The following is a 21,029-nucleotide window of genomic DNA, read 5'->3' as shown; positions in this document are numbered from 1 at the left end:
CGTAAGTCCTTCTGGTGGAAGTCCTTCGACTGGACTCCAAGACGTGTTTCATGCCCTCCGAACATGTGCTCTCTCAGGTGCTGAGCCATGGACTAGCCACGCCTGTAGGCGGAGTCTTTGAGGGTGTGGGTGCACTATGGACCCCTGAGCCTGCGTCAGAAGGTCCGGCACTACTGGTAGGGGGAGTGGCGGGCAGCATGACATGCGCAGAAGCAGAGGAAACCATTGCTGTCGGTCCCAGGTTGGGACTATCAGCATCATACGTGCTCTCTCTCTTTTGGCTTTCTCTAGAACCTTGTGAATGACTGATGTGGGAGGGAACGCATAGAGTAGAGGGCCCTTCCATGGCACCATGAAGGCGTCCCCCAAGGATCCCTGTCCTATGCCTGCTCTGGAGCAGTACTGAGGGCATTGTTTGTTGTTGTAAGTGGCAAACAGATTGATTTGGGGACCCCGCCCATTTGTGAAACACTTGTTGGAGCAGATCGGCACGGATCTGCCACTTGTGCATGAGCGCAAATCGCCTGCTTAGCTGGTCTGCCTTCACGTTGTGGACACCGGGTAGGTATGAGGCTTTCAGCGTTATATTGTTGGCAATGCACCAGTTCCACAACTGGACTGCCTCCATGCATAGCGCACGGGATCTGGCCCCTCCTTGCCAGTTGATATAAAACGTGGTGGAGGTGTTGTTGGTATTTATCCTGACTACTTTGCCGTGCAGGTATTTCTGAAAGCGTCTGCACGCGTTGAACACTGCTCTGAGTTCTAGTATGTTTATGTGCAATGTCTTTTCCACGGGGGACCATAGCACCTGAGTTACTTTGTGGCTGATGTGCACTCCCCATCCCATGTGGGATGCATCTGTTGTAAGAAAAATCGCAATTCGTGGCTGGTGGAAGGGCACCCCGACTACTAAGTTCTTGGGATCTGCCCACCATGCCAGAGACCTGTGCACCTCCGCTGTGGGCGATACTGCCCTGTGGATGGTATGGACTATTGGTTTGTAAACACTCGCCAGCCAATGCTGCAGGCTCCGCATATGCAGCCTGGCATTCTGTACCATGAACATGGTGGTCGCATGTGCCCCAACAGTTGTAGACATGTTAGGATTGGCACTGTGGGGCTGTACATCATCACTTGTACCAGGGATTTGATGGTGCGAAAACGGGCCTCAGGCAGGTATACTCTTGATGTAGTAGAGTCTATGCGTGCCCCTATGAACTCTATATTCTGCGTAGGCTCGGTCTTTGATTTCGAGAGGTTGATAACTAGGCCCAACGAGGCGAATGTGTTTGTAGTGACGTGTATCATGCGTAGGACCTCTGCCTTTGAGGCCCCTTTCAGTAGGCAGTCATCCAGGTATGGAAAAATGAACACACTCTGTCTGTGTAGGTAAGCTGATACTACCGCCAGTGTTTTGGTGAACACTCTGGGTGCCGAAGAGAGACCGAACGGAAGAACTCTGTATTGGAAGTGCTCCCTGCCTACTGTGAAGCGGAGGAAACGTCTGTGTGCCGGGTGAATAGTTATATGAAAATACGCGTCCTGCAAGTCGAGGGCTGCAAACCACTCTCCATCATCCAACGCCGTAAGTATGGAGGCAATAGTAATCATCCTGAAACGCTGTTTGCGCAGGTGCTGGTTGAGGGCCCGTAGGTCCAGGATTGGTCTCCAGCCACCTGTCTTCTTCTCTGTTAGAAAGTACCATGAGTAGAACCCTTTCCCTTGGAATTGTTCCGGAACTCTCTCCACTGCCCCTATGAACATGAGATGGTCCACCTCCTGTTTTAATCTCGTCTTGTGGGAGAGGTCCTTGAAGGAGGACTGGGTGGCGGTTTCGGTGGAAGTAGTGATTGGAAGGGGATCGTGTATCCCGTGGCTATAATCTCCAGTACCAATTTGTCTGTGGTGATGTTCTGCCATTGAGAGTAGAACAGTTTGAGCCGATGGTGGAACATGTGCTGGGATTGGCATTGAGGGATGGTGTTGATATTGCAGTCCTCAACATACCCGTCAAATTTGTTGTCTCAGGGCTTGCCCCAAGGGTGCGCAACCCTGCTGGGGGCATCTCTGGGGGCCCTATACTGTTGCTGCTGGTGGTGGCGCCCTTGGTCATAACTCCGTTGGTATTGTGAACGCTAAGGTTGATAAGCGTAGCGCCTTTGCTGGGGGTAAAACTTCTTCCTCCTGTACGGAGGGGTATATATACCCAGGGTCCTAAGTGTGGTTCTTAAGTCCTTGCTGGAGTGTAGGACCGAGTCAGTTGAATCTGCAAATAACTTCTGTTTATCAAATGGAAGGTCTACGATTTTTGTTTGCAGATCTCTGGGAATGCTGGATGTCTGGAGCCACAATTCCCCACGCATTACCACTGCTGTGGAGTGTGCTGCCGTGTCTGCCACGTCCAGGGCAATCTGGACTCCTGTTTGTGAGGCCGCGTAGCCCTCTTGGATGATTGCTTTTAGCACCGGTTTCTTATCCTCTGGAAGGAAATCCATGAGGGAAACAAGTCTGGAATAATTGTCAAAGTTGTGGTTTGACAGGTGTGCTGCATAGTTTGCCATTCTGAGCAGTAAGGTAGAGGAGGAACAGACTTTCCTACTGAACGTGTCTAATTTCCTCCCATCTTTTTCTGATCCTCCTGATTTATATTGGGGTGTCTTGGATCTCTGCCGTGATGATTCGACTACCAGGGAATTTGGTTGGGTGTGGCTAAACAGGAATTCCATGCCCTTGGCTGGAACAAAGTATTTCTTATCTGCCCTCTTATTTGTGGGAGGGGTAGTGGCTGGAGTCTGCCATATGTTGGTGGCCGATTCCATAATCGCTTCATTTAGTGGGATAGTGATCTTAGATGAAGCCAGGGGTCTTAAATTTTTCAGGAGTTTATGATGTTTCCCCTGCACCTCCGCTATGTGAATGTCCTGTGTTTGTGCTACCCTCTTGAATAGTTCTTGGAATTGCCTAAGGTCATCCGGGGGAAATATCCCCGGGGACAGTCCCCTTATCTAGGGAAGACGAAGAGGTGTCGCTATGATATACCTCCCCTAATTCCTCCGATTCCTGGATTTGTTCATATGCTTGCCCTTTTGACGATTCAGAGGGGAGGTCCAGGGCCTGTGGACCAACATCCGCCTGGGGAGGCTGTGTCCTTCTCACGGAGTGAGACTGTGTGAGTGGGGATCTACCTCCGGACCTGAAGCCCCTGTGCCAGTGTTCGGTATGGTAGGGACGGCCATAACAGCAGGGGCAAGGGCCTGGTGATGGGGATCTAGACCGTGATCGGAAAACGTACATGTGGGGTCTAGACGAGCGTGACCTCCGTGATGACGCTGATAGTGGTGGGGATGCTCTGTGATAGTATTCATATGGGTCCCTACTGGAGATTGGTGAAGGCTGTCTGAGCCAGAGGGATGGTGGTTGAAGGAACGGGGATGGAGGTCTGAAGCAAGCCATTGGAGTTGCTGCCCGATGTATTTCTGCGGGGGAGCTAGGCGATAACGGCAACGTGGTGGCCTCTGGGGATGGGCTGCAGTGCCATGTTTTGGCCTTTGCTTTTCCCTGTCCCTGCGGAGCAGGTGCTGCCCCCTCCCGTGCCAGGGACCTCGGCGCCGTTGTGGGTGCCGTGCTTGGTGCCCCTGTGCACGGTGCCACGTGGATAGCTTCCTCCAGCACTGTTGGGTCCCATGCCGGGCACCCCTGCTCCGGTGCCCAAGGGCTTGGTCTTTGAATGTTAATAGGGCACTTAACAGCTAATCAGTCCTGGCAAAAAGACAATGTTCACAGCTTTTAGGATAGCAGACCGCTTAAGGCAGCCGCCTCCGTTCTTCTCTTTCTCCCTTTTTTTTTTTCTTTCTATATCTACATTTAATGAAACAACTTTAACAATGCTAACTAAACTGTCAAAGTAATAACTATTAACAAGATTAACAAAATTAAGAGATAGCTTTATCTTTCTCAGGCGTTGGAGCCGGAGTGGAATCCATCTGCAGCCGTTGGCAATTGAGAAGGAACTGGCGGGGACCAGATCGCGCATGTGACCGAAGGCGCGTGAAGGAACAGTGCGCATCGGCGCATGTGCGACCCGACGGAGACTGATAAAAGATTTCCGATCTGCGGTGCCGAGGCGAGCCCGACACCTACTGTGGAGCACCCACGGGGACCACTCGAAGAAGAAATAGTATTAAGCTATGGTGGAGCACTTGCTTTCGGCCTAACTTGAGTTAGCACATTTTGTTGCCACAATCAAAGCTTTATTTTTCCACTGGCTCACCAAATCACATATTAACATGTCTTTTATTAACACTGGATTTTCTATGTTATATATATTTAACTGTTAATTATGAACCCTGAAATAAAAACAGACGTTACATCACAAATATTCATAAATGCTACAATACTATTATACTTAAACTACCTTAAAATATCTTGCTTCTTATGAAACAAACCCCGAACTAGATATTTTAGGCAGTCTGCACAAAGAAAATTGTCATTCAATGGAGACTTCTCACACAAATCAGCTCAGAAAGGTAGGCCAAGGCCAAATCTTTTGAAAAGAAACAATGGCCAAGTTCTGCTCTTCATGGCAAACTTGAGGAGCTGCAGGTCAGGTTTCTAAGCCCCAACAAGCCCAGATGCTTATGCAAGAGGTTTTGGCCACTATTTCAGGATATGAAGCAGAATAGTACGTGTGGTCTATTGATCTCTTCTACCAGGTTGGTCCCTTGGAGGTGCAGGGCCCAGAACAATTCCCACCCACCCTCCAAGCCAGTACCATCCAGGCCATGCCCCTGCTCCACCTCTTCCTGCCTCTGCCCTGCTCCCCACTCAACTCCTCCCCTCAAACTCCAACACCTGCTCTACATCCATCCCACTCCCAATGTGCCCCTTCCACAAAGCCTCCAACCCTTCTTCTCTTGAACAAGACTGGCCGTGTTGCTGCTGGTTCCTGTGCCACCCAGGCCCCATGTCCTCCTGAAGTGCTGGGCACCCCACTCAGTGGTTAGAACATTAGCCACGTAGCCCTGGGGTTGTGAGCTCAATCCTTGAGGGGGCCTTTCAAGGTTCTAGGGCAGAACAGACTTAAAAAAAAAAAATCTGTCAGTGATGGTGATAGGTGCTGCTCTGAGTGCAGGGGACTGGAGTTGATGACTTCTTGAGGTCCCTTCCAGTTCTATGAGATAAGTATATCTCCATTTTCCAACCTCCTCCCTGAGCCCTCCAATGGACAGGAAAGCTCTCCCCACTACACAGGGATTTAGTTCACTGGCTTCCCACGGCATGGAAACCCACTCACTGTTTGAGGGTGTGCTGCACAGAACTTCAAAGGACATAGGAAGTGTTCACTTGTATAAGGTCTCTTGCTTTTATCTTGTATGTCAGTGCAGAAAGGTTTAAGCCATTTTGGGCTATACATACCTGTGGCAAAGTAGACTAGGCCCTAGGCCTCCTTGTTGGAGACCTTTTGGTCCTACCACAACCCACCCCAGAAAAGATCAGTAGAGAGGTTCTTTGAACTATCTACAGCAGCTGTCAGGGAAGCAGCCAACCAGGGCCCAGCAGGTTAGTTTTAAAAGAGCTGCAGGGTCAGAGCAAGAAAAATTCTTTGCTAGAGCTGAAAGAGAGCAGATGGTGCCCTGGGTTAGTCACAGCAACTCTTATTGGAGAGATCCTTGAGAGTACCCTGGCATTGTGAGTGGGGCTGGGCCACCCCCAAACCCTCATTGGCCACTGGAGGGAAGAGACCTGGTCTTTGAGGTACCCCAAAAGAGGAACTGAACTTGAGTGGCCCAACTGGAGAGTTGTGGCTGGAAAAGCTGTAGAAGGGCAAAGACATTGCCCTTATGGAAGGAGCCAGGGGCACTGCTCTATGCCAAAGGGGGCACAAAGTTTAAGACAGTTGAGGGTACTGTTGGACTTGTACCCCAGAAAGGGTTTGCTTTAGCTTTCATCACAGAGAGACTGCATGATTTGACTGCAGCGCAGAGTCAGAGAGAGAGAGAGAGAATCATCCAGGGGACACTAATGAGAGGTGAGTGTACTCCATTACACTGCCCATGCAGAGCACCAGATTTTTTTTCCCTACAGAATGAACTTGCTTGACACAAAAATATAGTAACAAATATACAGACAGGTGGTTAATTGGGATCAGTAAACTGGAAGCACAGGACATGTACTGGTTATGTGGTACAAGTAGCATGACAGAAATAGCACGTTGGGGCAGAACCTTGTGAGAAACTCCCCTTTCCAGTCCTTGGAGGACTTGGTGCCTGAAGCAGGTGCACACAAACCTCCATATTCTCCTCCTGTCAATACACTCTATAGACCAGTTAGCCTACAAAGAGACAGTAATTACAAAACAAAGGATAGATACAGGGATTTTAAATTGAGGAAAAATTAAGGCCCAGACTGGAGAACTGTATGGTATAGAACTTTTGCACATCCACCAGAAACATGGGCACACACATAGACCGACTATCTACAGCAGTGTTTCTTAAAACTATGTCCCACAGAACGCTGGTGTTCAATGAACCACCCACAGGTGTACTGCAAGCATCTGACACTTTTTTGATATCACACACTGATAGTATATATTCTATTATTAAAAGCAGATACAATGTTACTTCTTCACTGCTATGATACCTGATCAAATTACTTATTTTTGTTTTTGCTGCACAGGTTGCTGTTTGTTGGATTCTTTTCTTTTTCTGATGTGATCATTCCTTTTTTTTTTTTTTAAAGAAAATTCTCATGGGGCTCCGCATTAAAAATATTTTCGTTTGGTATTCCGTGGTCTCAGAAAGTTTGAGAAACACTAGCCTACAGCCTAAAGACTGCAAGAGAATGAAAAGAAATAAAATGCAACATAAGAAATAACTACCTTCGATGCTTTGTGGACCCACTAGATTCATAGCCTGGTGTGCTGGATATTCTACTCGTGGTCTGGCAATGCCCAATTGTTCCATAACCCCATGAAGAAGTCTTTGAATATCTGCTTCGGAAACTCTATCTGGGGTCCTAGGACTGTGACTAGAAGCCAAAGCCAATCCAAATGTTAGCAAAAATGCCATATTATAAAGCAATGTAGTTGTCATTCTGGTGGCCATTTCTAACCTGTGAAAATAGAATACATGACAATAAAGTGAGTAAAATACTGTAGACTTATCTCAAAGAACTTACAGGCACAGCTTCCATTATCAGCTTAAGATTTTTTCAAATAGGTGAAATTGAAAGGGAGGAGACTGAGGGAGTTAGAAAGCTATTAATTTTTGCATTGCATTGATTCATAGCATTTATTAGATTACCTTTCTGCCAGGATAAAATAAAGTGGACCTATTAATTCACTTTGGAAAACTGATGGGTTAAAAATTAGCTAAGTAAAGTTACCCCACCTCGTTCTTCCTGCTCCGGTTTTAACTTACAACAACGAAGGGTCCTGTGGCACCTTATAGACTAACAGAAAAGTTTTGAGCATGAGCTTTCGTGAGCACAGACTCACTTCATCAGATGCTGGTCTTGGAAATCTGCAGGGCCAGGTATAAATAAGCCAGAGCAAGGGTGGGGATAACAAGGTTAGCTCAGTCAGCAAGGGTGAGGCTTACTACCAGCAGTTGATCTGGAGGTGTGAACACCAAGGGAGGGGAAGCAGCTTCTGTATTTAGCCAGCCATTCGCAGTCTTTGTTTTAGCCAGCGCTGAGGGCATCGAATTTGCAGATGAATTGTAGCTCAGAAATTTCTCTGTGGAGTCTGGTCCTGAAATTTCTTTGCTGTAGGATAGCTACTTTTAAGTCTGCTACTGTGTGGCCTGGCAGATTTTGAAGTATGTCATGAAGCTATGGTGGGAAGACAGGTGGAACCTCAGTCTGGCACACTCGAGACATGACTGGCACCTAACAACAGAATTTGCCAAACTGCGGGAGGTCAATACTGTCTAGAAGCATCACCAACACTTCCACCGCTTTCTGGGCTCTCAGAAGCCATTTAGGGATAAATAACAGCTAAAGAACAGAACAGAACACTGAGAGCCAGGACTGGTGGCTTTAAACAAACTTTATGGGACCACAGGAAACTTGGCCACACGCATAAGTGGATTTCTGGCTAACTAAAATTACACCAGATTGCAGATGCTGCTGGATTAGAGAGGTTCAACCTGTACAAGGAATAACTTGGATTTATGCTGTGCTTTTTAAACTTTGCCCTTTCACTTGCTCTCAGAAATGAAATAGTCCCAGTTTTTTTTAATGGGTTACACATTTCAGATTGGCACACCATCATAAACGTTTGCTCTCTGCCTCTTAATTTCTCCTCACCTAGAACAAACAGGGTCCATTTATTCCACCTGAATTCATTTCACCAAATGGCTGCTCTGCATGCATTAGGCAGACACAGAATCTGGTAATGGCCATCTGTCACTCTCTTTATAAGACTAGATTTTAAACAACCTTTTGGTCTGCAGAGCGCATAATCTGTTAGGATTGCTTGTGAGCCAGTTTTAAAATTTGGGTTCCAGTGGGGCTGGAGAGGAGGCACCCAGGACTGTGTGTATGAGACAGGCAGGCACACAGGAGGAAGAAGATAGACTTACTCTTTATCTAACTGAGTAGCCTGAAAGGTTCCATTTTTCTTTCAAATGCAGAAGGTTGTTGTCATAGAAAAATGGAGTCACTAGCACATTGGTCAATCTAACGAAAATCTACATTATTAATTTACCTTGCTTTTCCAAGCCAGAGACGTAAAGCTCTCTCTCCCCCTTTAGGGTATTTTTTCTAACGCAATAATGTACAATAAATTACAGTGAGCCCGCAGGTAATAATGGCAGAGAAATCCCACCTACAAAAAAAAACAATCGGAGATCATCGTCTTCACTGTGCGTGGCTCATAACGCCTCACATCCTTGCTCTGTCACTGGATCTCCATGACAAAGCTCCATCCCGCTCCCTGGCAATCATAACCTTGTGCATTTGAAAGAAAAACGGAAGGTACCCGGCTCCCCCACAGCTAAGGAGGAGATCTGCCTCCTGTGTGCGTGTCTGACCCACAGCTCTGGGCGCCCCCTCTCCGGACCCGCGAGAGCCCCGATCTTAAATACTAAACCCACCCCAAAGGATCCTGCCCTCTGCAGAGCCGGGCTCAGCAGCAGCAGCAGCAGCAGGGAACAAAGCCCCGCTCCTCCCCCGCGCCGCGCCCCGCCAGCCGCCCCGGCTGCGGCAAGGGAGGACGCGCGGTACTCACCGCCCGGCGCCAGGGAAGGCGAAGACGAGCTCTCAGCGTGCGGCTGGTACGGCCCAAGCGGAGGGAAGCTACAAGCAGGAGGAGGGGGCAGCCCGGGCTGTGACCATTCATGCGCAGTCACCGCCCCCTTCCCCCGCCTCGCTGGGCGGCTGCTGCTGCTGCAGGTGCCGGGGGAGGGCTGTTGGAAAGAGCATCCGCTTGAGCGAGCCGCCGCAGCAGCAGGGGGCGCCCGGCTGGCCGGGGCGACTGGCCGCTCTACACGCAGCGCGGCCCGGGCAGCCGGTCAGCGCCGCTCTGTAGAGAGGCAGCAGCATGCGGGACACGCGCAGCACAGGCCCCCAGGCTCTGACCTCAGTTACCTTCCCAGATCCGCATAGTTAGGGACACCCTATGTCCCCGGGCCACATATGGGCGGAGGGGAATGATACCGCCCCGGTCAAAACGGGAGGGCTGGTTACTGGGCCTGGGAGTTGGCTGCTTTGTCTGGGGCTGTCACCCTCCCAGCGAGGCGCTTGCCTTCCAGCGGCTGGGGGCCACAATGCTGCCGCTCCAGCTCCCCCAGCTGAGGGGAACTGGGGTGGGGGGGGCGACGAGGGCTGGGCCTGGCTCCCAGCTCCTGCAGCCAGGGGAAGTTGGGGGGCTGCCACCACAAGGGAGCTGCAGGGGGCAGGGGGAGCTGGGCTGCCAGGTAGTCCAGCTCCCCACTCCCCCAGCCAAGGGAAGCTGCAGGGGTAGCTATAGTGTGAGTCCAGATCCCAGCTTGGGAAAGCTGCCATGCGGTCTGAGACCCAGCTCTGCCAGATGAGGGAAGCTGGGACAGTCACAGGGCAGGTCCAGCTCCTGGCTCCCCTAGTTGGGGGAAGAAGCCATCTGAAAAATACAGGGAAATCAGCCCCTTTGATAAAATAAATGGGGACACCCTCCTGGCAGTCCAAATACGGGATTCTCGTGCAAACACCAGGACAGATGGGCACCCTATCGTTAGCACATATATGTGCCACAGAGAGAGAAAAGCAGGGGGCAGTGTGTGTGAAAACCTAAAAGCAGGGGTCAGCAGCCACAGGCGTTAGTGACCTACCCTAAAACAAAAAAGAGAACATGCTCCCTCTTAAGGGTAACTGCACCAGTAGCTACCAGCTCATGGTGTATTGATCATCACCATCAACCACCACGGGCGTCTGATGCCTCTCTCACTATTTCCTTCCATCTTTCCCTGTCCAGTGCAGAGTGGTTTAGTTTCTGTAGAGTAGCTCCCCACCAATCTATCCATTCTCTGGGGGGTCTGCCTCTCCTATTCGAACCATCCATGATGCTGAATACCAGGGTCTTGATTTTTTGTTCATTGTTCATTCTGCAAGTATGCCTGAATAGCTGTAATTTCCATTGTATAACCTTCTGCAGTAGGTTCTCTTTGTATCTTCCTACATAATTCCTTGTTGGTAACCTTCTGCATCCATCCTATTCTCAGGATCTTTCTGTAACGCCTCTCGAATGCCAATATTCTTCCCTTTGACTCTTGTGTTGATATGTTACATCTGGTCCATTAAGACAATGTGAGCTGGTAGATAAGAATACTCTCCCTCTCAATTTTCGTCAGCATGCAAGGCAGGTGCTCAGTCCCACTCCTCCTCCCGCATGTAGCTGGGAACATGCTCAAAGCCATGCCACCTGTGGATTAACAAAAGGCCAGATAATGCTACCAACCATCACCTAAATGGTAAAGCTTCACATCTTAATGTATTGATTAATGAAGCTGTTGAAAGTAGGACTACTACTGACCTTTAAAAGTACCGCTGGTACAGTAGACCCTGGCTTAACCAGAGGTTGTGTTCTTGCACAACCACATGTAAATCAAATTTTGTGCAATTCAGGAGAGCCAGGAAACTGACCAACACAGCAGTCCTCGTCAGGGTCCTGTTTCCTGTGAGCAACAGGCAGTGGAGGCCTGGGTCTGAGCTGCCCGCTGCTTAGAGGACCGGGGAAACTCCTCTCAGGGACAGCAGCCTGACTCTTGGCTCCTGTCAAGGGCAGAAGCTGCTCCTCTCAGAGGCGGCATCTCAGCTGCTGCCCCCTGACAGGAACAGGAAAACCTGTCCTGTCAGGGGTGGCAGTCAACTTTCCATTCATACCAAACTGGTCAGTTTCCCTGCTCCTTTGAGTGGCAGGGAGCTGGTGCTAATGCCCTGCCCCTCAGAGCTGTTAACCCAAGATAAGCACAATTCAAGTGCGCCTATCTCAGGTGTATACTGTACTTAGACCACCAGATCAAATTTCAGCACTCCACCTCAAAGTTTAAGACCCCTGACTTAAACAAACTAGGGTTTAAAGGCCAACTCTTCTCTATACATTACTTCCTCCAATTAGGAGTCTGAAAGGGACACTGTAGGCGTCCGGTGCGAGGGCAGTGCCGTTAGCCCAGAGGGGACTGCAGCCACATGGCGGTCTGGGGAGGTCCAGCCCTTGGCTCAGGGCAGCACAGCAACAAAAGGGTTACAGCACAGCAACAAAAGGGTTACAACACAGGCCCAGCCCTTACTTCAGGGCAGGCAGCAGTTCACAGTTTATAGTACAAGCCAAGCCCAGCCCTCAGTTTGGGGGCAGGGCAGCAGCACAAGGGTTTGGAGCACAAGCCCAGTGAGGGCTCGCCCTGTGAGGGAAGGGGGGTAGGGGGTCGCAGGCCCTCCCACACCTCTGCGACCCGGTCCGGGGGGGGGGGGGGGGGTGGTCACTCACACACGACCACGGCGGTGGGGATCCAGGCTGCAACACACCGCCATGGGTTCGGGAGCAGCATTCCCCGGGCCACTTCCTACCTCTACCGGGGAAAGGTCCCAATCCATCTGGTCAGGGGGTCCTGCAGGGTCAGCCCCCTCCAGATCGCTACCTTTGGGGGCTTGGGCCAGTCGGTCATGTCCACATCATTGGGGTAGTCGGCGGCGGTAGCACGGTGGGCCCGAGGCGATCCTGGGCTTGGGGGCTGCAGGGGCCCGCCGGAGCTCCGGGACAGGCCGCTCCTGGGGCCTCATGGTCACTAGCCCTTGTCAGACTGGCAGGGCCCAGGGTTTCCTCCAAGGCGGGGGGTTCTCCACCGGCGTGAGGGTCCTGGCAGATCTGGGAAGTCCGGGTAGGTCCCCTGGGGCATCTGGATCCGTGGTTGCTCTGGGCCACTGGGGGCTTGCTCCTCCGGACCAATCAGGCAGCAGCAGGCCCTCTGCCCCTGGCAGCTCACGCAGGCGCTCCCTCCCTGCCTGGAGGCCCAGGCTTTAATGGGTCCCGAGCCCCGCCCTTGGCCCTTCTGGCCGTAGGCCCCGCCCCCTGAGGGGCGGGCCCCTAGTGTTCTGGCTCCAGGCCTGCCCACCAGGGCCTCTGCGCAGCCTCCTCTGCCTCTGAGTCAGCAGGAGGCCACACTGGCTCACTACAGACACCCATAAATCTGAGACATTTCAGCAGCCTACTTTCCGTGACTGGGCAAGTTGGTTTGAATGGAAAGCCCACTGTGCTGATAAATAGGTCAAATCAGCCATAGATTGTGCCTGTAGAGAAAATAGCCAGTACATGGAGGTACAAAAAGCCAGACTAAAGAGACACCCTTTAAAAAAAACAAAAACAAAAACAAAAAAACAAAAACACCACCACCAACAACAAAAAAACTCTTATTGCACCTAACAGGTGTAATTATAAGAGTAAGCAGATGGCATGAGTAGCCAGCCAGGTACAACTTATTTCAGGAAAGAGAAATTAATTACACTGGACTTTTCCCATGCTTTTTAGCCAACCATTCAGAATTGATTTCCTTGGTGTAATTGTATGTTTACAGGACAATATAGTGTGACTGTTGATATGAATCCTGCAGGAGCAAGTACCTTGGCTAGGCAAATCTCTAGTCACCTACCCTGGAGGTCACAATTGCAATTGATTAAAGTGTATTTGCAATATTGGTGTAGCCATGTTGGACCCTGGAGATTAGAAAGACAAGATGGATGAGGCAATTTTTTTTTTATGAGATCAACTTCTGTTTGTGAAATAGCCAAGTCTGATTAAAGTTGCAAGATTGAATCCTAAATTCAAAGGAAGGGTTTTACACAGGGGAGGGAGAAAAATTATTCTCCTTAGCCTCTAATGCTAGGACAAGAAGCAGTAGGCTTAAATTGCAGCAAACGTGGTTCAGATTGCCCATGAGGAAAAAAAAAATCTCCTGGCAGGTTGGTTAAACACTGAAATAAATTGCCTAGGCTGGTTGTAGAATTCCCCATCACTGCAGATATTTAATAACAGGTTGGAGAAATATCTAACTGGGGTTACATAAATAGTGCTTGGTTTTGCCCTAAGGGCAGCAGACTGGACTTGATGACCTCTCAAGGTCACTTCCAGTTCTAGTATTCTATGAATTTTTTTACAAAGTCTGATAGAAGAGTCATCTTCAACTGAAGTTTGCTTTCTGCCCTGCTTGTAACCCAAGGAGTGAATTTTAAATGAAGAAATTAAAAATATTTGGAGATTTAACCAGCGCCAATTCTGGTAATCCAAATGGAGAAGTTAAAGTTGCCAAGAAGCACATTTTGGCAGAGGGGAGGGGACCTTCCAATTTCTGAATTCTGAAATATTCTCACAGATTTACCAAGGAATCACCAGTCTTTTCTATCTCAATACCTACAATATGCTGTTGAGCGATACAGTTTTGACAGCATCACATAAGTACAAAGAAGTTACTCTCTTAAGAGAATAGAGGACAACACTACAGTGATATATTGGAAGATATCTTTTAACGTCTTTCAACGAACCTTCTGTCCAGAAGTTGTGGCCAGACTACCAAGCAGATCGAAAGAGCGATCTGCTCTGTCAACAGAACGTGTCTGGACTGCTTGGTTGCTCTCTCAAGAAAACAGCCAACCAGAAGCACAGCTAACAGGGATGCCCCATGTCCCATAAGCCCAGTCTATCAACAGTAGGCCCCCTGGAACATCCAGACCAGCTCTCTGTCGACAATCTGTCAGCAAAGGCATTCTTCCTCATGGGAAGCAGGCTCAGATTACATCGACAAAAGTGCTGCATTCTGTTTTACTGTTGACAGAAGGCCTTGACAAAACTCAGGGAGCATCCAGATTATCGACAAAATCCTCTACTGTAGGCATAGTCTGAGATGATAATTTTAATCTATGACTGTGAAGCTTCAAAAAACACTTACATTTACACAGCAGTGTTATTCCTGAATAAATTATTCCAGCAGAGGTATTCCAAAATAGCACAGCTATGCACAAATGCATTTAGAAATAGTGTCTACATACAATACAGCCTATTTTGAAATAGGGGCTGTGTAAACGGAATAGAGCTTATTTCAAAATAGGCACTATTCCTCGAACAATGAGGTTTACCAATTTCAAAATAAGGTATCTGCTATTTTGAAATTTCAAAATAGTGGTTGCATTGTGCAGTAGCACGCATAGTTATGTCGAAACAGCAGCCATTGACAGTCTTGACATGAGAGGCCTGTGTTATCCCTTGGTTTAGATCACACCAGTTCTGTTTTCAAAAATTTATCTATCTTAACTTCCTTGGAACAAATTAAATGCCTCGTTCTTCTCCTTACAATTTGGAACATAAGCCATTTAAAAATATCAGTTGCCAAGTAAAACAGATTTTAAGCAGCTTTTACTTTTCTGCTAAAGAAAGGGTACAAAGTCTCAAAATTGTATTTCTGGTATCTTGCTGTATTAACGCCTGATTGTTCTAAAGTTAAAATAGGACTAAGTGATGTTATGTATATACATATATTTCTTAATTCAGAAATTAGTACTTCTGTTAACTATCTTCCAAGTTACTACCTGCAAAAAACTTGCCTAGGTAGCCCACAGTTTAAGTCTGCCCCACATTAAAATCTAAAATGACACCCTTGGAACAAACAAGCCTTCTCTCCCCCCCACTAAACAGCAATGCAAAAAGTAGGAGAAAATTAAAATTACACAGACTAAAAAATTTTACAAAAAATTCTCATTTTATACCATCTTCAGTGTCCCAAAGGCAGTTTTCTGGTGCCCACTAAAACAATAAATTGCCTGTGAGCAGTATCTGAGTAAAGCACAGACAAGGCATGGAACTAGATAAAGTGAAACTGGCTGCAGAAGCAACCAGCTGATTGTGGCAGCTGATGATCTAGGAGTTAAGGTTGAAGAATTCTACAGCTCAGGCTGCAGCCTCAACCTTCAACATATACACTCCGATAAAACAATCGCACCAGAGTCACTTAGCACAGGCCAACCACACATCTAAGTGGAGAGCAGACATGATTTAACAAACCTGACCAGTGCCGGTCAGCTTCTGCAAGCCCAGGGGAGCTGGGATCCAGGCTGCTGCCTGGTCTCTGGTTCCCCCGATTCGCACAAAATCTGAGTTATCAGAGGTTGCCCAGGAACGCAACCCTTGCGTAACTTGGGGGGAGTCTACTGTATAGTTAAGAGGATGTAGTGTTGCACAGGACTTTTTAAAAAAAAAAAAAAAAAAAACCACACCATACGCAGAAGTTATCCCAATTGTCTCGGGAGGTCATTAGCTTTTTCCCTCCCTATATAGGATATGGGGCAGTGCTGTGGAAAGAACATTCACAAGCAAGGGACCCCCCACTGTCTGAAACACCCCCCACTTTTGGTAGACTCAAAATTAAAGTATATGCCAAATGCTCTTTAGTTCTGCCAGCAAACAAGCTACCCATACAGAAATCAATAATGGAAAGTTTGAAGTTTTTACTCTTAAATAATTTTACAATGGATACGACATAGGTGTAAACACCTTTAATGTTAAAGACAGATGTAAACATCTCTTTGTGCAAATTAATTGAACAGTATGGCTTTTTTACATTTGTTTTCCATAATTTCAGAGAGCGTACTTTAATTTTGCATCATATGATTACACTACATTGCTCTAGAAAAAAATAGCAACATATATGCTATTAATTTCCCACATCACTTTATTGTGACTGCAAATGAAGATGTCACATAAAAACAACACACCCATGTTGCCAAATGTACAGTACTAATACGTCAGTAATTAACTGCACATTTATTTTTCATATGTCTCCAATTTGTTTGCACACACGGTTAGATAGGAGCATTTTTTGTTTATGTAGATATAGCCCTATCAGGAATAGTGAGGGTGGAGAGCTATCTACCAAAAACAATATATATACCCTGGCCACAAAAGAACTGGATCAGTAGGTAAGTCTACGTTGATACTGAAGCTGAAAAACTGACAAATCTTACTGTAGTGTTTTAATGTATTTAAAGAACTAACACAACAGAGTTTCATGTGTTTTTGTAGTCCACAATAAATCAATTTGCTTTTGCATGGGTTGGTGGTGTTTTTAAATACCTAGCAATTTTCTCTCAAGGAAATACTACTTTCTTGATTACAAGCTGCAAGATTTTGAAATATCTCAGGATATCCTGTTATTTGTAAAAAGCACGGACAGTGTCTGAGATAGAGATTCATAACCTATTGTAACATAAGTTTTACTAGATTTTTCTCTTTTAAAAATCTAGTCAAAACTAAAATCAGCACGCTAGTAATCATACAAAGCCATAGTAAATGAAATAATTCCTAATGTCATAGAGAATAGTTTACTTGAACAAGTTAAAAAATTCTTATTTTATAAAAAACAAAACTAAGAATCATATACAGACTTAATTTACCCGAAAACTATTGAAAGTAGCTCTAATTGAGTCAACAGCCAAATTTATACCTATAAGTCTACAGGTTTAGCAGTTGGCAGGAGTTTTGCTTTTGATATTGGATTTCTTGGAGATCCCCTGTATCGAGCCTTCTCTTTTCCAGTAACACTTTTCCTGAGGGTACTTTTATCTTGTGTGTCAACTGAAATGTTTACAGTGGAGTTCATTTTTACAGCTGCTTTTGGTGTTTCACGATTAGTTAGATCTTCTAGAGCAGACTTTGTATTACCAATAATCTCTCTCTGTTTGCAGATTCTAACCGTTTCCAGAGAAGAATCAGCTTGCTCTAGGGGATTTATCAATTTTGAAGATTTCAATTTTAAGTCTAGTTCAGATGTAGAAACTTGTGTGCGCGTAGTTTCACAACAGAGCAATGAAACAGCAGAATTCTTTGAGAATGTTTCTGTGCAGGAGGATAGTGCAGTATCATAACTTACTGATTTAACAAGAGGAGAACAAACAGCACCAGATTTTGCCAGTTTATGGCTCACAGATTGCCTGTTAGACTCTAAGAGGGAATTTATCCTTCTTACAGACTGGCGAACAGGAGTACGTTGAAACTTCAGAGGTGGTTTAGTTTTACTTGTAGAACATGGATCGTTTAATGAAAGTTTGTTGAACCATTGCACGTGGTCAGACACTTTTCCATGGTCAGAAGCTGGTAAAGTGTTAGGTACAGTATAATTACAACCTCCAGTTTGCAAGTGTTGTTTACCAAGTCTGTTTCCAGACTCCAACAACCGTGAACTGTGGAACTCCCCTGCAGCAGTAGGCTTGGTATTACCTTTTTCTGAATTATGGGACTTCAGCTCATAATCTTCAGCAACTCTTTCTGACTGTTCCAGTTCCTCATCCTCTTTTCTTTTGAGGTAGTCTACTGTCTTTGAATTACCTTTCGAATAACTGTTCTGAAAAGTCAATTTGTCCTTCCTGCACATTATCTGAGGCACACTAAGTTCTGAAGCAACTTCCATACCAAATTTCTGGGTCTGAAGTTCACTCTCAATAGGATTTGGGAGGCAGTTTCCCTCCACAACCTTGATTTCATGTTTACCTGTCTGACGTGTGTCAGTGGCATAAGATTTATGAGCAAACTGATTATAGCGAGGTTTGGATTTTTCAACTCCCAAACTTTCAGCTGAAGTTTCAAAGAGGTCATTCTCAGAACTGAACCTCCTTGTCTCACAGGGTTTAGTCAGCTTTTCTTCTGTTATATCCAATACAGAAGACTTTATATCACCTAATAAATTTTGAAGATCACTTCCAGATTCAGAAAATGCTTTTTTAATTTTCATTAATGTTTCTGTAGTCGAATTATTTTCCTCCAGAAAGGGCGAGTACTCCCTTGGATTATTATATTGCTTATGATTTGCAGTAGACGACCTCAAGTCATCTGGAATGACAGGTGGCTTTCCAGCTACAAGAACAGGTTCTGAAGAACAGCCTTCTGGTCCAAGACATCCCATGAGACTTGCCTTATTGTTGCTGGCGCCATGAGAATCCGTCATACGGGGTCCATTCCAAGATATTCGGTAACTTGCCTTATGTTTTGGAGTTAGCAAGTTTTCCTCTGACTTGCTGATCATTTGTGTACCTTGAGAGAAGTTTGATAAAATTATTTGTTTAAAATATTGGTTAGACTTAGTATTCATAGAACATTAACAAACTAGTCAAAACTTGCCAATAACTCAATTTATGAAAAAAAACACACTACAAGTTTAAAGCCATGTGCCATTCACAGACATGGTATTTTAAGTCTCAGTTTCAGAAGAGGAAAATCTCTCAAACAGGTTACAGTTTTTAAGAGGGCAATTAGGGTCAAATATCAAAAGAAGCAAGGCATGACATAATGCATTTATTTGTTGTTTTGCAGATAAAAACGCATCTCTCCTGATTAGCTAATATAAATTATCTGTTGTGTTTCCCACAAAATTTTGTTTAAGTCCTTCTCACTTTATCAGTTCATCTTCAGTGCTTTCAATGACTTAAACATTGAAAGAATTATTAGGTTTTTAAGCTATCCTTACCCCCATAAAAATACAGCAAGCTCTTTTAAATTACATTTAGCAAGGCACTGAAAGACACTTACCTTTCGTTGACAAGTTTTCACTGAAAGATGTGCTGAAAAGCGTATCTGCCTTTACAGATTCAACTCTATTTTCCAAGTCTTGTTGACTTGCAAGTCGCCGGCCAATATTTTCAGATCCTTTCCCAACTGGACATCCAGTTAAAACAGTCTTAATGGGGAAGAGGGAAGAAAACTAACCTTTTTAGAAAGTTGAACATGGGGAAGTCATTTAGATCTTTCATTTACTTTCTAGACCTTTTTGATATTGAAGTTTGCAAAAGTATTTCCTGAATTGCAATTTGCAGCAACCCCATAATGATCTTTCCAAATACTGTCTGTAATGTTAACTATTGGAAACCACTTTTATCGAAAGTGCTATATATTAAAAAAACCTTGAATTTCTTGTTCTACAAATAAGTGCGCACAATTCATGTTTTAATAGCAGGGGTCTCTCCTCAACCATAGTAGTCACAAAACTGAAGCTGGGAAAGAGGGCTGTCTCACCACAACAGCCACAGCCCTTGAGCTGGGGGAAGTTGCGTCTTTCTCTGTAAGCCACAGCCCTCACATGTCCCAAATTCCTCCCACTTCTCCTCACACCACTGCCTCCCCATTCACCTCATCCCACTGCCCCTCCCACCTACCCCCCTAAGCACACCTCCTTACCTTAAGAATGACACCTGCAAACCACTAATTAAGTGGGCACTAATTCATTCTCTCATTTGTGGCTTCTGAGGTGTGCATCTTAGAGGGAACTATCCACAGAACGCTGGAATGGAGCTTGTGGCTCCTAGTATGAAAGACACTGTATACCACAGCTCTCTGCATGTGCCATTAAACAACATTAATTTGCATTCCCTGAACATATGTTCTAAAAAGGCTTTGAACTTTTTTCCATTAGCAGACCCCCTAAAAAATTTCCAGTGGGCATGCAGAGCCCTTCAGAAATCTTAGGCATGTTCCCTGGACCACAGATGGAAAACAACTGCCAAAAAACTAGCTACAAGAAATAGGAGTAAGACAGCAGAAGTATACTTACATCTTTGTTGCTTTTCCCCAGACTAAATTTCAGTCGTAATGACCTGCGAACCATTTCTTTTCGGCTGATCTTTGGAGAGAAGCAACCAGTTTTTCCCGATTCAACCCTGGAAAATTAAATAATTTAGGTGCATGGAGAGATAATCTCTGTATATTACTATCCCTACAAACTTGTATTCTTTCACACACCATTTTGAATTTTTAGTGCAATAGGGTCCTGCTATAGAGCTTCACGAAGAATCTGGTAGGCATAAAGGAAAAAATTTAATATACCGGAAAAAGGATCCATGAAATTCTATTTAAAATACCATGTAAGGTTCTGACATTATGGTATGGTGATGTTCAAAATTGAACAGGTACAAAAAACAGTGTACTACAAAACCTCAGATCTTTACTCCCATGAAAGGAATTTGCATTTGTTTTAGAAATCCGTGATTTAGAAATGGATGCCACTTTAGTATGAGATACTGAAAATACAAGAAACAAAAAAGGAGTACTAAAAAGTGACAGGACCTACCAAAAACAGAAAGAACTGAGTAAATGATTCCTTGAAAAAGTGACAGTTTGACAGATATTTTTAAAAAACTTATTCAATTTTTCTTAAAACACTTCCATTATCCTTAGTTTCTTTAAAATACTAAAAAAAAAAAAAAAAAAAAAAAAAAAAAATTAAGATTTAGTCCAGTTTAACAGGACTTTAACAAGAGAAAGGGACTTGCCTGCTTATTGCTTGTGTACATGCACACTTTAATCCATGTTCATTCCAAAATAAAACCCAAATGTAATGACAGTTTGGTATGGAGAGTTAGCTGTTAAAACCTGAACAGATCACCAATTCACTGTACATATGGCAAGATATGATCTTTTCAATACAAATAAATAAAAGCTGAGGTCATCTTTATCCATAAGACAGTAAAAGGAAAACTTTTGTTTTGCTTTTCACTTTACTTTCAAAAGTTACGCACTTCTT

The 21,029-nt window shown here is 45.6% G+C and overlaps 1 protein-coding gene across 4 annotated transcripts in view; it reads right to left on the bottom strand.

Moving 5' to 3' along the window:
* LOC142014415 (neuroendocrine protein 7B2-like) overlaps window positions 1-21,029 on the bottom strand; it is a 69,090-nt gene that overhangs the window by 32,029 nt on the left and 16,032 nt on the right. For 2 of the 4 annotated variants that reach the window (XM_074996950.1, XM_074996951.1), the window contains 3 exons: window positions 20,061-20,166; window positions 19,043-19,190; window positions 15,826-18,547 (listed from right to left, as the gene is read on the bottom strand). In XM_074996950.1, the coding sequence (XP_074853051.1) occupies window positions 16,965-18,547; window positions 19,043-19,190; window positions 20,061-20,166 (1,837 nt within the window). In that variant the 3' untranslated portion in view covers window positions 15,826-16,964. Of the gene's footprint in view, window positions 1-6,880; window positions 7,114-9,232; window positions 18,548-19,042; window positions 19,191-20,060; window positions 20,167-21,029 lie in introns of those variants that run through there. The other 2 variants (XM_074996949.1, XM_074996952.1) reach the window with 2 other exon arrangements.

Source organism: Carettochelys insculpta, chromosome 6 (assembly GCF_033958435.1).
Source record: "Carettochelys insculpta isolate YL-2023 chromosome 6, ASM3395843v1, whole genome shotgun sequence".
NCBI lineage: Eukaryota > Metazoa > Chordata > Testudines > Carettochelyidae > Carettochelys > Carettochelys insculpta.
Note: the sequence above shows the minus strand (reverse complement) of the source record. Positions and strands in the feature narration are given on the sequence as shown.